Source organism: Trichoplax adhaerens, genomic scaffold (genome assembly GCF_000150275.1).
Source record: "Trichoplax adhaerens TRIADscaffold_13 genomic scaffold, whole genome shotgun sequence".
Lineage (NCBI taxonomy): Eukaryota > Metazoa > Placozoa > Uniplacotomia > Trichoplacea > Trichoplacidae > Trichoplax > Trichoplax adhaerens.
Genome location: NW_002060955.1, coordinates 1,720,505 through 1,734,804, shown reverse-complemented (window position 1 = coordinate 1,734,804; position 14,300 = coordinate 1,720,505). Strand labels below are relative to the sequence as shown.

The 14,300-nt window shown below is 34.3% G+C and overlaps 2 protein-coding genes across 2 annotated transcripts; one reads left to right on the top strand and one right to left on the bottom strand.

Annotated features, from left to right (window-relative positions):
- Positions 1 to 213: 213 nt before the first annotated feature.
- On the top strand, positions 214 to 6,893 carry TRIADDRAFT_60097 (uncharacterized protein; the record flags this gene model as incomplete). Its single annotated transcript, XM_002116096.1, has 21 exons — positions 214 to 235; positions 1,222 to 1,295; positions 1,622 to 1,702; positions 1,801 to 1,993; positions 2,098 to 2,169; positions 2,321 to 2,402; positions 2,517 to 3,583; positions 3,681 to 3,825; positions 3,940 to 4,017; positions 4,102 to 4,218; positions 4,310 to 4,359; positions 4,670 to 4,768; positions 4,901 to 5,104; positions 5,181 to 5,311; positions 5,379 to 5,519; positions 5,614 to 5,667; positions 5,763 to 5,909; positions 6,027 to 6,190; positions 6,271 to 6,402; positions 6,521 to 6,697; positions 6,749 to 6,893. 21 exons carry the CDS (start codon positions 214 to 216, stop codon positions 6,891 to 6,893), a joined length of 3,375 nt encoding a protein of 1,124 aa, XP_002116132.1.
- A 2,410-nt stretch (positions 6,894 to 9,303) lies between these two features.
- Positions 9,304 to 13,303, bottom strand: TRIADDRAFT_60096 (uncharacterized protein; the record flags this gene model as incomplete). Its single annotated transcript, XM_002116018.1, has 10 exons — positions 9,304 to 9,705; positions 9,854 to 9,925; positions 10,013 to 10,067; positions 10,154 to 10,215; positions 10,367 to 10,429; positions 10,565 to 10,723; positions 11,186 to 11,225; positions 11,389 to 11,461; positions 11,646 to 11,711; positions 11,884 to 13,303. The coding sequence occupies 10 exons, from the start codon at positions 13,301 to 13,303 to the stop codon at positions 9,304 to 9,306; spliced, it is 2,412 nt and encodes an 803-aa protein (XP_002116054.1).
- Between the last annotated feature and the right edge of the window lie 997 nt (positions 13,304 to 14,300).

Here is a 14,300-nt window from a genome sequence, read left to right as displayed (position 1 = left end):
ATTGTTTTGCTTAACTTGTATACCCTTGGAAAGCTCAATTTGTGGCTATTTAACATCATTTCCATCCTCGATTTTACGCATAGTTGTCGACACGGAGTGGTCACCATTGCAAGTTATCGGCATTAATCGTTTTGATCTGATGAGATTAAAGTTTTGATGAGCGTTCTTTAGGTTGTCTTGAAAATCATTATCCATTCGTTCGTTGGGAATATCATGTCTGTTTTACTCCTAGTCGGTAAGATGAAGATGTTAAACATGCTAAAAATGAAGATACTCGTTGTAGGCGATCATCGTCACTTGACATTACCATCCACTATTCGCCATTTCCTATCCTTTTTCTTATTTTAACTAACAGCCATTCCCATTTGAACCTTAACGACGGTAGTACGGGTGGATTGTTTCTTGATCCTAGCCATCATTTTTTTTTGGAGGGGTAGGGAGATCATGTCTTCCATGAGAAATCTATTTCAACGACAGTAGCACGAATGGATTGCTTCTTGACCCTAGCCATCGCTCCACTTTATCCTCCTGTCCGTGTGCCATCAATCCATCATTCATTTGGATGCTTTTCCATTTTAACAACGGTAGCAAGAGAGATTGCTTCTTGACTCTAGTTGTCGCTCCAATTTGTGCCTAGGCCATCATTCATTTGGATGCTTTTCTATTTTACCAACGGTAGCAAGAGAAATTGCTTCTTGACTCTAGCTATCGCTCCACTTTGTGTCTAGGCCATCATTCATTTGGATTTTAACAACGCGGTAGCAAGAGAGATTGCTTCTTGATTCTAGCTATCGCTCCAATTTGTGTCTAGGCCATCATTCATTTGGGTGCTTTTCCATTTTAACAACGGTAGCGAGCAAGATTGCTTCTTGACCATAGCTGAATGTCTCCAATTGCTTGTCAAGGCTTTGCAAGAAAGGAGAAAGATACCTTAATCCTTGTCCATAAAATCATACCAGTAATCTTGGGCCATAAAATATCTCCAAACTAGACGACAACAGCTTGCCTTTCTTGCTCGCTGGACTGTATACTTTTATGACCTGCGGAGTGCAGACACTTGCGCACAGTCTTTCCTTCGAAGAAACAGCAAAATCAATGGAGGGGGGGGGGCTGTATTAGTATTGCCAGATGCAAATAAATCATCATCTTTTGCTATAGTAGACAGTCAATCTTGAATGCAAGGAATAAAGCTCAATTCTTCGCTTTTTCTTCCTCCTACAGATGTCGATAGCAGCAAGTTTCTTTCAATGGAGAATGGTCTGAAATCTGGCGTAGTCGCTCAAGTTGACAAAGAGGTAATATCGTTCTTAAAGTTTCTTCATAATGAGTAAATTGTCTACTAGCAGCTACTTAAAAGCTTACATCAACTACTCCATTTGAAGTAACGTGTAAAAACTAGTAGATTAGTTTACTTTAACTACAGTACTGTATAGCGACCGTCAAAGAGGATATCGACAAGAAATGCATTTGTCTTTCTCTATCTCCATCTAGCTAGTAAAAATGAACACACAGAGCTTGATTTACTAATGAAAACTACTATACTTACTGAAAAAGTAGATACTTCGACAATATTTTATACGCTTTAAAATAATCCATATTTTCTACCTCCATCGCTATATAGCTACTTAAAAGCTTAGATCAAGAACTTGATTTGCTATCCCAGCAAAACGAGCAGTTACAGAAAGATTTAGAAAGTTTGCAAGTAAGTAAAGCATCATCAATACCACCTTAAAAATCAAGAAACAACTAGCATTCAACAACCATGATATCGTTATTCTACGCTTACTTTATTGTCTGTAGTTGGCTGGCAGCACACAAAGTTTGGACTCTAAAAATTTAGGACAAATTCAACATGAAGCAATCAATCAAACAAAGTCATTAATTAATTTACCATCCAAGGCAATCTTTAATATTGGCCATAACGATGCTACTCGTGTACAATCTTCCCCCGAATTGCCAAGAATTAGTAAAAACCAAATTGTCAATGTCACAGGTATAGCAGTAGAATACCAATCAATGACTTTAGCAATAACATCCAGTACAAAAATTGCCTTGCTTTATCCCTTCTTACAAAAATATTTCCTTTTCATACTGTAGAAAAAGATGCAGGAGAAGCTTGCCAATGGCTCAAATTTACGGGTTTCTCTCGTTATGCTCGAGCCTATGAAGGTATGTAGCATGCATGATCGAGCTCTCTCACAACACAGTCGTTGTAATCATAACATGTCTACGCAAAGATGGAAAATTTACACGTAGCTTATTTTATGTTATGGATATGTTATATATGTTGTACCAATTTCCAATCCATGTCTTCATTTAGACGGACAATTTCCCATCGACATTGCAACTGTTAAAAAAGATAACAGTTTCATGGATGCTAGCTCAATTAATGCTGTCATTCGGTAAGATCATAAAAGGGCATCATGATTGAAGAAGGATATTGTTGTAAAATTAAAATTCTACCATAGCTAATTCTCAATGTTTTCATTTATTTCTACCCTTAAAATGTGGCATAGGCGAATCAACCTATTAAATCAATATGTCAACGATAACACTAAAAGTTTAACTCCAAATTCAAGTAGTCATACCTTAACAGATACCAACCTAGCAAAGCCATCATCACTAGATAAAGTAGATTCTCAACAAGCTTCTCATACCTCTTCAATTACTAAATTTTCAACTACATCTAAGCTCGATATCCCTCAACAAACAGATCGACGTAAACCGGATAGAGCATTTACAATTTCTTCTTTCGATAAAAATATCAGGAAGCCTTTTGTAGTTGAACCAGTAGTGAAAGGAAATAAAAACGAACTTGTTGCCTTATCCAGTCGATTTCAAGATAGATCTAAAGCCAGTGCTATACCTCCCAAATTTCCCGTTTATGACATTATGACACAAATTTCCGATTTTCCCGATAAAGCAGCTGGCTATGATAACTGTATTCAGTCACCAGAGGTTATACGCACCTCTAGTGTGGGTTCCAATTATTCAAAACGCCCTACCAAGAATTATAATCGAACATGGAATGGTGATACTAGCAAAAATTTAGCAAAGAGTTTGCTGAATGTCCGTCAAATGGATCCTTCCGACACCAACATTGGGAGTGATTCTATTTCTCGATCGTCGGTTGATATTCACAGCACATCGAGGACAACACAAAGATCGACAGAGTTGGAATCGAGTGAGCAAAGTAAAACTATAACGATATCCAATAATAGGATGTCTAACATGGCTCAAAGTGGGCACAAAAAACCACGCAATAAGTTTATTGAAAGTAGATTTGGACTTTATGGAATGAACGCCAACAAAAGTATTACTGGATCATTTCCCCTATTATACAATAAAAGGATTGAAAATACGAAAGATCGATACCATGCTAGGTCGTCGAGTGGAGGTGATGACTATGCAAAGAGAGATTTACCATTTATGGATGGTCATAGCAATCTAAATATAGGAAAAGACAACGATGCAACAGCTGAAAGTAACAACCAGCTATCGAAAGCTTCATTGTCTAGTAGTCAAAAGTCTGCCAGTTTAGCTGACTTGGTTGTTCTACAAGATGATTCAAGTGACCTGGAAGGTTTGTGACAGTGTCATCGTTGCCTCTATCGTTATTCTACATGGATATTGTTGTAGTTACGCATTCGCTTTCTATGACTTTTAATACCTCTATACAGGGCACAAAAAGAGTTCTATGGAGTTATCCGATCGGGTCGAAACAGATTCAGATTCCAGCGATCCCAACCTACTTGATTCAAACAGTCATCGATTTCATGATGCCGTTGTTTTACGTAAAGATTCCCATGCTTTACGTCAGCCAAGGTTTGATTATATTATTTATAGGTCAATGTTTCTTTTAATGCCATGAAATAATATACCAATGATGTAGTTATGGCTTGGTATATTTACCCCTATGTTTATGTTTATTTCTTGTAGTCTTGCACATCGTGTTAGCAAGAAAAGCTCAAAATGGCATCCATTTGGACGTGCTGTTGTCCCTGTTAAGATGGAAAGGTAAATACATAGAATTCCTACTCTCAGTCTTATATCTATATTTAACGGCCAAGGTATCATGCCTTCTTTATTTCTTCTATTTAGGGACTTTAGCCTCAGTGAATTAACAGCCGGCCAATTTGCTGCTGTGCAAAAGTTTGCCTTTAGTAAACTTACGGAAATGTTAGAAAATCAATCATCGACTAAGCAGACTTTAGATAGGTAATTTTATGGCTCTAACTTAGACATTTTCATCTTTACCCAATCAGTGAACCTAACAGTTAATAAAATCATTCTCAATATCATTAATTAGGCTACTGCCATCCAAACTTGTTCGCAAAAGACCAAAAAATGAATCCAGAGGTACTACAAGATTAATGTATAATGACCACCATACAAGTCTATTTTTTTCCTCGCACTCAATACTGTATTTTAATTTCTAGTCGAATCATATGTAAATTAAGTATTAATCTTACCTTTATGGATTGTTTTGCAAAGACTTGGACGTTCAAGTCCATTTTTGTCCTACTAGTCAAATTACTATTCGCATTTATTCGTAGATTTATTACTAAACTTATCTTTATGGATTGATTGTATTGCAAAGAACTGCGCATTTAAGTGCATTATTTTCCTACTATTTAAATTTGTATCTTGTATCTGCATTCATTCGTAGATAAATTACTAAACTTACCTTTATGGATTGTATTGGAAAGAACTGGACGCTCCCTACCTCAATCTATTATCAATGCTCTAGACTATCTACGTAGAAACGGTAAATACGTATATCATTATAAGAATCTTTAGATAAAATAGTTTTACACTGCTTTGCATCATCTGCTACACTATAGTGCCATACATACACGTAAACTATAATTATACACTCAAAATAATTTCTTATCCTTAGCTATTGAAGGCATCTTTAGAAAAGCTGGCGTCAAATCGCGCGTATCTACACTACGTAAAAAATGTGAAGCGAACAGTAATTTCAACGAATTTGAAAAATCTTATCACCATGATATTGCTGATATGCTCAAGGGATATTTTCGAGAATTGCCTGAACCTGTCTTTAACAGCAAAATGACAGAAATTTTGGTCTTTATAAAATCATGTACATTTAAAATGGAAAAGCTACTGTAAGCCTATATAGAATATATCATTAACGCCTTGTTTTATTACTGTTGTAGATGTTGAAAGTGACTTAAGGTTTTACTATACTCAATTGGCTGTTCTACTGATGCCAGACGAAAGCCGTGATGCCTTAAGATTTCTCTTGGAATTTTTAAGTGATGTTGCATCCCATTCCGATATGCATCAGGTAGGAAATGTTATATCCATACTTGTCTGCCTATAAGTAAATTTCATGTATTTGTCTCTATTTTCAGATGACTATCAATAGCCTTGCTGTATGTTTAAGCCCATCATTATTTAGCGTAGCGAGTCAAACTGGTCCTCTACAAAAGATATTACCATGGCCTTCTTCGCCATCCAATCTTGCCAACAGTAAAGAAATTAATGACAGCGTTGTAAGTTTAATTCGATTATAGCATTCTTTATTTCATGTCTTAAGATTACAATTCTATATACTGAAATGGGTTTATGATGAATCAATCTGGTTAGACCGTCATTGACGTACTTGATTTAATGATTCGTAACCATGAAAAATTGTTTACGGTAAGTCAAAATTATATGTAGAAACTGACATCATAATGTATTCATGGCAAGGTTATTATGCTAAAGAAATGATTCTTCATATACCTCGATTTCAGATTTCATCTGACATTGTCAAGGCTTGCGATTTTACATCGTTGGACCTTGGCCAACCCTTACAACTGTCCGATTTAGGACGACGTAAATCGGATGGAAAGAGTGATTTTAAGAGTTACATTAAGAATGCAGTTGGAATCGTTATAAATGTAATAATAAACCTTCAAATTTTTATCTCATCGTTATTAGAATAATCATTGACACTTCCATTCCAATTTTTAATATTTATTGTTATTCATCACTTAATACTTTATATCAATCTATAGGAATATAAAAATAAATTTAGTGGCTGGGTACCGTACAGTTTGCAAAACGGAATAGAAATTTCATTTAAAAAAGCTAGCGATGACTATCCATTATCGTTAGCCAGAGCTGTTACCACTGTCAATGGTGTTGCTGAAGATATCTTGGAATTACTACTCAATGATAGGTTTGTATAGTATATAATAACATCATGGGTGAATACATTCTTGCGACGCTAAGACTGATTGTGAACAACAAATATTGTAGACATTTGTGGGATAAAATGGTGCAAAACCACAAAGTTGTAGAAACTCTTGATTGCCAAACCGATATTCATTATTATGTCAAAAATTCCTCTTCAATGAGCACTATGGACTCGAGGGATTATTATGCACTACGGTGAGTAAATACATCATAAAACTGTAAAAGACACAGCTAAATTCTACTTTTATCCAAGTACTAGAAATAAACACATTCAACGGTAAAACTCTATATGCTTTATTTTTATCGATTATAGATCTTGGAGAACACATTTACAACGTGGTTCTTGCGTGCTCGTCTCAGCATCGATATCATACAATAGTGCTTTACCTATTGGTGAAACTCGTGGTATTGTTCTAGCTGAGCGATTCTTAATTGAACCAACAGAACGTGGTGAATCTAGATTGACCTATATATTCAGAATTGACGATAGGTAAGTTAATATTTACTCTAATTATTTCATAGTCATTCATCATTTATCTAGGCAATCGAGCGAAATGACTAAAGTGCAAACCTTCTATTTTAACAGAGGCCACGCACCTGACTATTACGAGAGAGGCTTCAATGCCTATCTGGGATTATCCATCGTTAGCGGCATTAAAAAACTAGTTGAAGATTGTAAAAAATAAAAAACCTATTCTAATTCGCTTAGCGAAATCAAATATTAATTAATGAATGAATTAATATCTTTCAAAGATATATTTAACACCAGATCAGAGGAGTAAAACTAATTACTTTTACACTGCTTATGCCTTTCGTTTCTAGTAGATGAAAATTATTATTTTAGATGGGTAGATAGGTGATAATAATAACTTGCTTATTGCTAACGTGCATGATATTTTTGCATGTTTCGTACTATATGAGATTAAGCTTTACGTATTCGTTGCGATATACCGTATACTTTCATATCTTGGCCTAGAACGAATTTGTATAATATACAAAAATGGAATTACCATCGTAATATATAATCTTGTTTAATGCTTTGTCTTTATCTATAAGTTTATTTCTGCTTGATACTTGATCATTTTCTACGCCGTGCCTAAAGTATGGCAACTTTTTACAGAAAGCAACGGTAGTAACTAAGGGCTAAACTATCTTTTCATACAAATTCATCTCTATGTCTTATTTGTTACAGCTGCTTTCCGGTTCTCTTCTTACCTTAATAGCTAATCTTGCATTTTCTAACGTTATACAATGCAATGCATTGCCTTACTGCAGCAGATATGCTTATCAAGGAAAGTTAAAGACACAAGATACAAGTGAAATTTTTACAAATTTATAGGCTACTTATTGTTCAAACTAATGTTTGTCGTTATGGAAACAAGATGATTTAATGTTTGATGACTTATTCTATTGCTGTCTTAGTTTCATGGATGCTCTATATAAATTATCTGTATTATCGCATTAATTTACATTGGAAATTTAGTAACTTTTACATATCAAATGAAACTTTGTTCATTCATTCTTGCTCTCAAATAGCTTAGATTATGAATATGGGATTTCGTATTTACGGATTTACTCTATAGCAATATAGTACTACAGTAATATCGTTCGTTGAATAATAACCTAGTATCTCAGGTTATAACCTTGATTAGAATAAAAAATTTTCAATTTCTAACGATTGGTTTCAGCTATTTACTTTATTGTAAAAGAATGAATCTGAAATGTGATACTATGGCTATACCAGTACGATTCTAATTTTTGACCGTACTATATAGATACAGTTGAGATTTCCGGAAAATTTTCATCAAATGTACAATGATTGGCATACAATTACTTAATTAATTAAAATTAAATTAGCACCTACATCAACATCAGAATCAAAGCATGATATAATATTTAAACATATCCGAAAAGTAAGGATATTTACTAATATAAGAAATATTTTTGTAGAAGAACGAACTGCCGCAAAGCTTAAATAACGTATACTCTAGTGAAAATCTGCAACTATATGAATATTCCACTGTTTCTATTTTAATATCAGTTATTGCAGTATTAGAGTTATGGCTGTCTAGATTTTTAACGCTTTAACATAGTATTAATTATACTTATACCATAGTGTTCTATTTACATGCTGATCCATGAAGAAAAATTAAATTATCACAGGATTAGGTTCTGTCAAGATGAAATATCAATATTGAAATAATCCAGCAAAACCGACCACTGAGACATAATATAACTATTTAACGTAGCGCAAAGCTTAAATAATACATAAATAGTGCAATGCACGTAAAGTGAAACGTCATAATGTTTAGTCTTTTGAAAATCATTCCCGTAATTCTGTCGTATGAAATTAAACTATGCTGATCTAATATTCCACATATGCATGCGTACAATAGCAAACTTAAAATATGTAGGGAACTTGGACATTGATATCTGTGTTAATCATTAGCTATTTACATGTACTCGATGAAGAAAATTGCTCTATGGCCAATTTCACATGGAGTGAGGAATATCCTTTTCTTTTTACCGGCAATTTTAAAGTTGCTATCATGAATTTGCATTTTTGCGCTATTTATATGTACTCGTTGAAGAAGATCCGTTGGAAATTTTACTTTAAGCTAGAAATATCCATTTCTTTCACCGGCATTTTTTAAACTTGCTATCGTGAGTTTGGATTATCCGCTATTTACATGTACTCATTGAAGAAGAGGACACTGCTATGAATCTTACATCAAGCTAGAAATATCCTTTTCTTTTTGCCGGCACTTTTTTAGTTTACTATCATGATTTTGGATCATCTGATGCAATTCTAGTTAAAAATACCGGAGTTAAAGTTTCATCTGTGTAAAGCCACTTTTTAAATATAAAATATTAAAGGCACAAATAATAAATAAAATTAGCTACATGCAGAACCTGTATTATCTTCTTCTAATCGCCCTCCCAACCGCTTCAATGCGTTCAATCGAAGCCGTAAACGTTGATAGACGTCTTTATTCAATACCTGGCCGGTTAATTGATTCCTTTCATTCATCGTTGAATTATATAATAAACTGTCTACAATTCGTTTCGGTATGAGAATAGTTAGTAAATGCTTAATCATGTAAACAATAACGTCATTGCTTTATTACAAATTTTTATATAACTCATCCAATTAATATAGGTACCGTCAGTAAATGATGACAAGTTGTCGGTATTTTCGAATTTAGCGGATAAATTTAGACCCTGTCCTGATGCCGATGACTTTTCATCCTTTTTTACAGTTGATTGATCACTAGCATCCTGCGTTATCTCAGAGAGATGAAAAGCGGACGTTGAAGATTCATGTTGATCCTTGGGTACTCTAGACGATATAACTAATTCAACCGTTGAGGATGATTGGTTATTGTCCATTAAAATGTCTAATTGCTGTTGCCTGAGAACATTAATGTCGTGCAGTAGCTGTTGATGGATATTAGGATGTAAATTATGCAATTGTTTTCCTGTAGGAACGGAATTGAACTAATGGAAGACGATAAAATAAGAAATTAGCTTTAAGTAAAATAGTTACAAACTATGCCAATAATTACATAAATTCTGAGGGATTATTACTTCCTCACATAAAATGTATCAAGGAATCATGAATCAAAGTTTTTAGATTAATTTATACTTGATCAGCTGGAGTTTCAGTTTGAAGTTTACGGCTAATTTCGTCAGCTTTAGGGTTAGAGTGATCACCATGCTACATACGCGTATAGATTATTATGATTTTACGTCTAGCATAACTGCAAATATTAAATGTAGCAGTGCTTCTGTTATGATCAGTTACCGATTCAACAGTATTTGTTTCTGAATTGATTGGTGGTAAACCAGTTTTCGCACTTCTGTAACAGAAAAGCAAGAGTTTACGTTACTTGTAAAGTCTATCTGATCTATGGAGAATAACTATTAGGCTTGCTACCATGTTAACCTTAAAGCATCAATATCATTTGGCAGAGATGGTAGAATTTTGGCGTGCTTAACTTGAGTAGCCTAGAATATATTCCGAGCATGATTAGTTAGTATTCATAAAATTATTGACGCAATCATGTTAATGATTCAATAGATTGTAGCTTATTTGTAAGGAATGATTATAATTTCCCCTTGCCATGTTCTGAAGTAGTTATAGCAAAATAGAACTTACTTGATTCATCTCTTCAATTCGTTTTTCTGCCAAGGTAACAATTGCAGCTTGATTTATTTTAGCCTAAGCGAATAATGAAATCTCAATATAATTATATTCTATTCAATCTCCTTCCTTCTTCTACATACTTTACTATGCTTTGCTTTAGAGGATAGAAAGATAATCGTGTTTGCATAAGTGATATAAGCATAATCTTACTTGTTCAACGGACATACGTAGATGATCTATTAATTGATCTTTAAAACCAATTTCTCCCCTCAGCAATAAAATTTCAGCCTGTAAATTCTCATTGGAGGCTTTGGAATGTTTTAGACGCTCGGTCAAGTCTTTTGCCAGTCGTTGACTACTTTTTTTATCCTGTTATTAATAGGCATGAACCAAAATAACTTTAAACTATTTCCATATGCATAATAGATGGTGATTAAAGCCATTCGTAAAGGTACCGCTTAGGGTATAATTAATAAAAATAACATTGCTACATAGTAATAGTACATACGTTATAAGTATAGGAAGAAATACTGGATAATATTATCCTATTAATGACCGTTAACACCTCACTAATACACACATTTTGTGCAATTAGGGAAGATAAAATTATTCTATAAGTTTCTTAAGGTAATGAATGGAATTATAAGCATATAGACTAAAAAATTCTCATTAAACAAGTTATGAGCAAAAAGAAATAAGTACAGGTAATATTGGATGTTAAATTGGACAAAAATTCATCCAGATACGGTTCTATAGGATATAATTTATAAGTATAGTATAGTAGTCTTTATTCCTAACGATCTATCATCAATAGCACGATAAAAATCGAACCTTTAACAATGTTTCACGCTCTTCAGCTAACCAATCTAATCTGTAATTATCAATAAAATATCAATTTAAAAGTCATTTCAGATGTTCTAAACTATTGTGATGTTCTCATAATAAGATATAAAAGGATCTACATTTTAACATCGGAAATATATTTTGAGGTATTGTGACTTGGTCAAGTATATTATTGAAACGGTTATCATCACCTTGTTAATAATGTGTCAATTTCCTTGCGCATATTTGTAATTTGTTTCTGCATTTTGAAGGCTGCTTTGCATACTAAGACGGAGAAAAATTTTTAACATAAAAACTTGCGATGCTACAGGCGTCGACAAGTATGATTAAAAACGAATCTACAGGACAGTCTATTTCGCCTGATTTAGCTATTGAACTATATTTTAGCTAAGATAGTGTGAAGGTGTGAACTGAAAATTTCATTTCATTGCAAATGTCCGTCTCTTACTATCATTATGCGTTTGTCCTTTGGATATCAAATCTCGATGAGCTACATCCAAGTCTTTCTGATACGCTAATAAAAGAAATTGAAATGGATTTACTTTATCATAGTGGCAAGTTCCTTGTTTGTTAGAGTGTAGCGGTAGATAAATTCGAAGTACAGTGAAGTATCTCACTTCTAAACAAGTACTATCAACAAAATATAGTACAAGTTTCAATCATGTTGTAATAAAGATAGTAAGAACCTTTAAATCGTTCCATAACGACACTTAAATCAGACGTTTGCTTGGCTTGTTGATTTTGGTGTGGTTGATGACCACTTGTTTTTATACTATTATCAATGATTGTTTTATTTTTCTGATACTTTTGACCAGTTTGTAAAGGCTGAGTAGCCCAAGATTTATACTGTTGAGTTATCGTGGCATGATCAAAATGATGTAATGGATTTATTCCAAGGGAATCTTGTAATTTACCGACCATCTTGAATAAATTATTTCTTTCTGCTAGTAATGTTTGTATTTCTTGACGACATTCCTCTAGTAGTTGTTGCTGTTGTTGCAGCGAAGTAATCTTATTCGTTTTAACGATTAATTGAGATTGAAGATCTTGAACTTGCCGTTGTAATTTAGCAATATCTGTGGTATATTTTGCTATTTCAACGCCCATCGTACCTTGTAATACTTTGCAAGTGTTTAATTTTTGGTCTTGTTGATGGCTATGTTGCTCTAGGTAATTGATTTGTTCTATTTTTTCTTGCAATTGCTTTTTCAATTCGTCCATGTTATTCATTTTTATATCCTGAATATTACTGGAGCTGTGACTAGATATAGCAGAGTAATGAGCATTTAAAGTAATATTATCTGCTTTGGTATTGGTTTGATTGATTGTATTTGGATCATTTTCAATTAAATTGTGATTGTGTGCTGTTGTCTGTGTTATCCTATCGCTATCTCGAATGTCATTGGGGCTATCATATCTATCGGTGGTTGCTTTAGTCACGAGAGTCTGTTTCATATTGGGTCTTGTAAGAAATGGACTGGCACTTGTATTTTGCTCCTGAATTGTTTGTACCGCTTTATGCATTAAGGTCTTTTTCTGACTAATTACAGCAGCGGATACAGTATAGTCATGATGACTATTTGTGTTATAGCGATAATCTCCTATGTATGTCTGATTTGTTTGATTGATGTCATGCATTGGTTGATAAAGTCGCACTTTTAAAGCATGATAGCAAGTTTCTAATCGGCGGGGTAGAGCGTAAATATTGTCTTGATGGTTATCCGATGTTGCAGCAGGTTCATTGGTTAAATACAATGCAGCTTCTATTTGTTGAATCAAGTCAGCAATAGGTGATAGTATTTTATGTTGATAAGTAGAAAATTGGATCATTTCACCATGCAATTGAACTTTCTCGTCCGTAATTTGCTCGACTTTGGATTTCCAAGCATCTCGTTGGCGATTGGATCTTGCTAGCTCATCGGTTAATAGACGAAGTTTTTCTTCTTTAGCTGCAATAGAATGTTTTAAGATGAATAATTTATCCCATTCTTGCTGCTGTTGATAACCAAGTTTAGTGGATGATTGCAGATCGACTGTAGTGTCATCGTCACCATTCATCTTTTGAGTGGATAGGAATAGTTGTTTTTGCTGAAAATCAATTTGCATGTATATGCTATGGGAAAATTACGCGTATACTAGTATGTCCATTGACTTGTTTACGATGGACTTTTTAATGGGATGAATTGCTAAGTTGGTCAATACACTTATTATGGATTGTATCGCTATTTTATGACATCACTGTGTGCTAGTCAACAGTCATTCTAGCAAAGGTGGATTGAATGGTTATGATTATTTTGTTGTCAAATTGACGAGGCTTAGCCTTGTGTCCAGCTAATGCAATGATTGGATAAACAAGTTGGCGCAATGATGATGCCTAGTGATAATGATCTTCTTGTACGCGTTGGAGAGCGTCTATTGCAATAATGGACTATTTTATTTATTTTATTGGAGGAGAAATTAATTCTGGCCAAATTGCGCCTATTGACACTCTCTACTCAGTCTTTTAAAGGTAAGTTATGGAAAATCAGCAAAGGGTAGGATTTGAGAATGGACGTCGAGTAAGTTGTGGAGTAGTATAGAAATAACGTCGTCTTTAATACTGTATGCGTTTATTCTATACCGTAGAGAAGTGTAGACTAGGATAGTTGTGTAATCCACTGTCATTATCCATGGCTTGTAAAAATAGCCCTAGGCAATATCGTTTGGCGTTGATGTTGAACGATAATCACTTACGGTCATCATATGAACAAACTGCTTGATACTGATCGTCCATCGAATAATTAATCAACTTGGGCTACCGTATCGTATCTGAAAGGCTTGACAACTTGCTTATATCAGTCAAAGGGATAACGTCTACCGATCTCATATACAATCACACATCATAGTAGTAAGTTTCAATCATTTTACACTAAATGACTGGTTCATTCTCGTTGGAAAGTAATGCCTATGCTTAGAACTGGATGCTTGCGATGGTGATCGATACCTTGCATCCATGAATGCGGCAGAAGTGAGTGTTGTTGCTAAGGTTACCCGACCTGGAGCTCGCCACGCCCTTACCGGTCTGGCAGCGGGACTGTACTGGGTACACTTGGTACTCAATAAT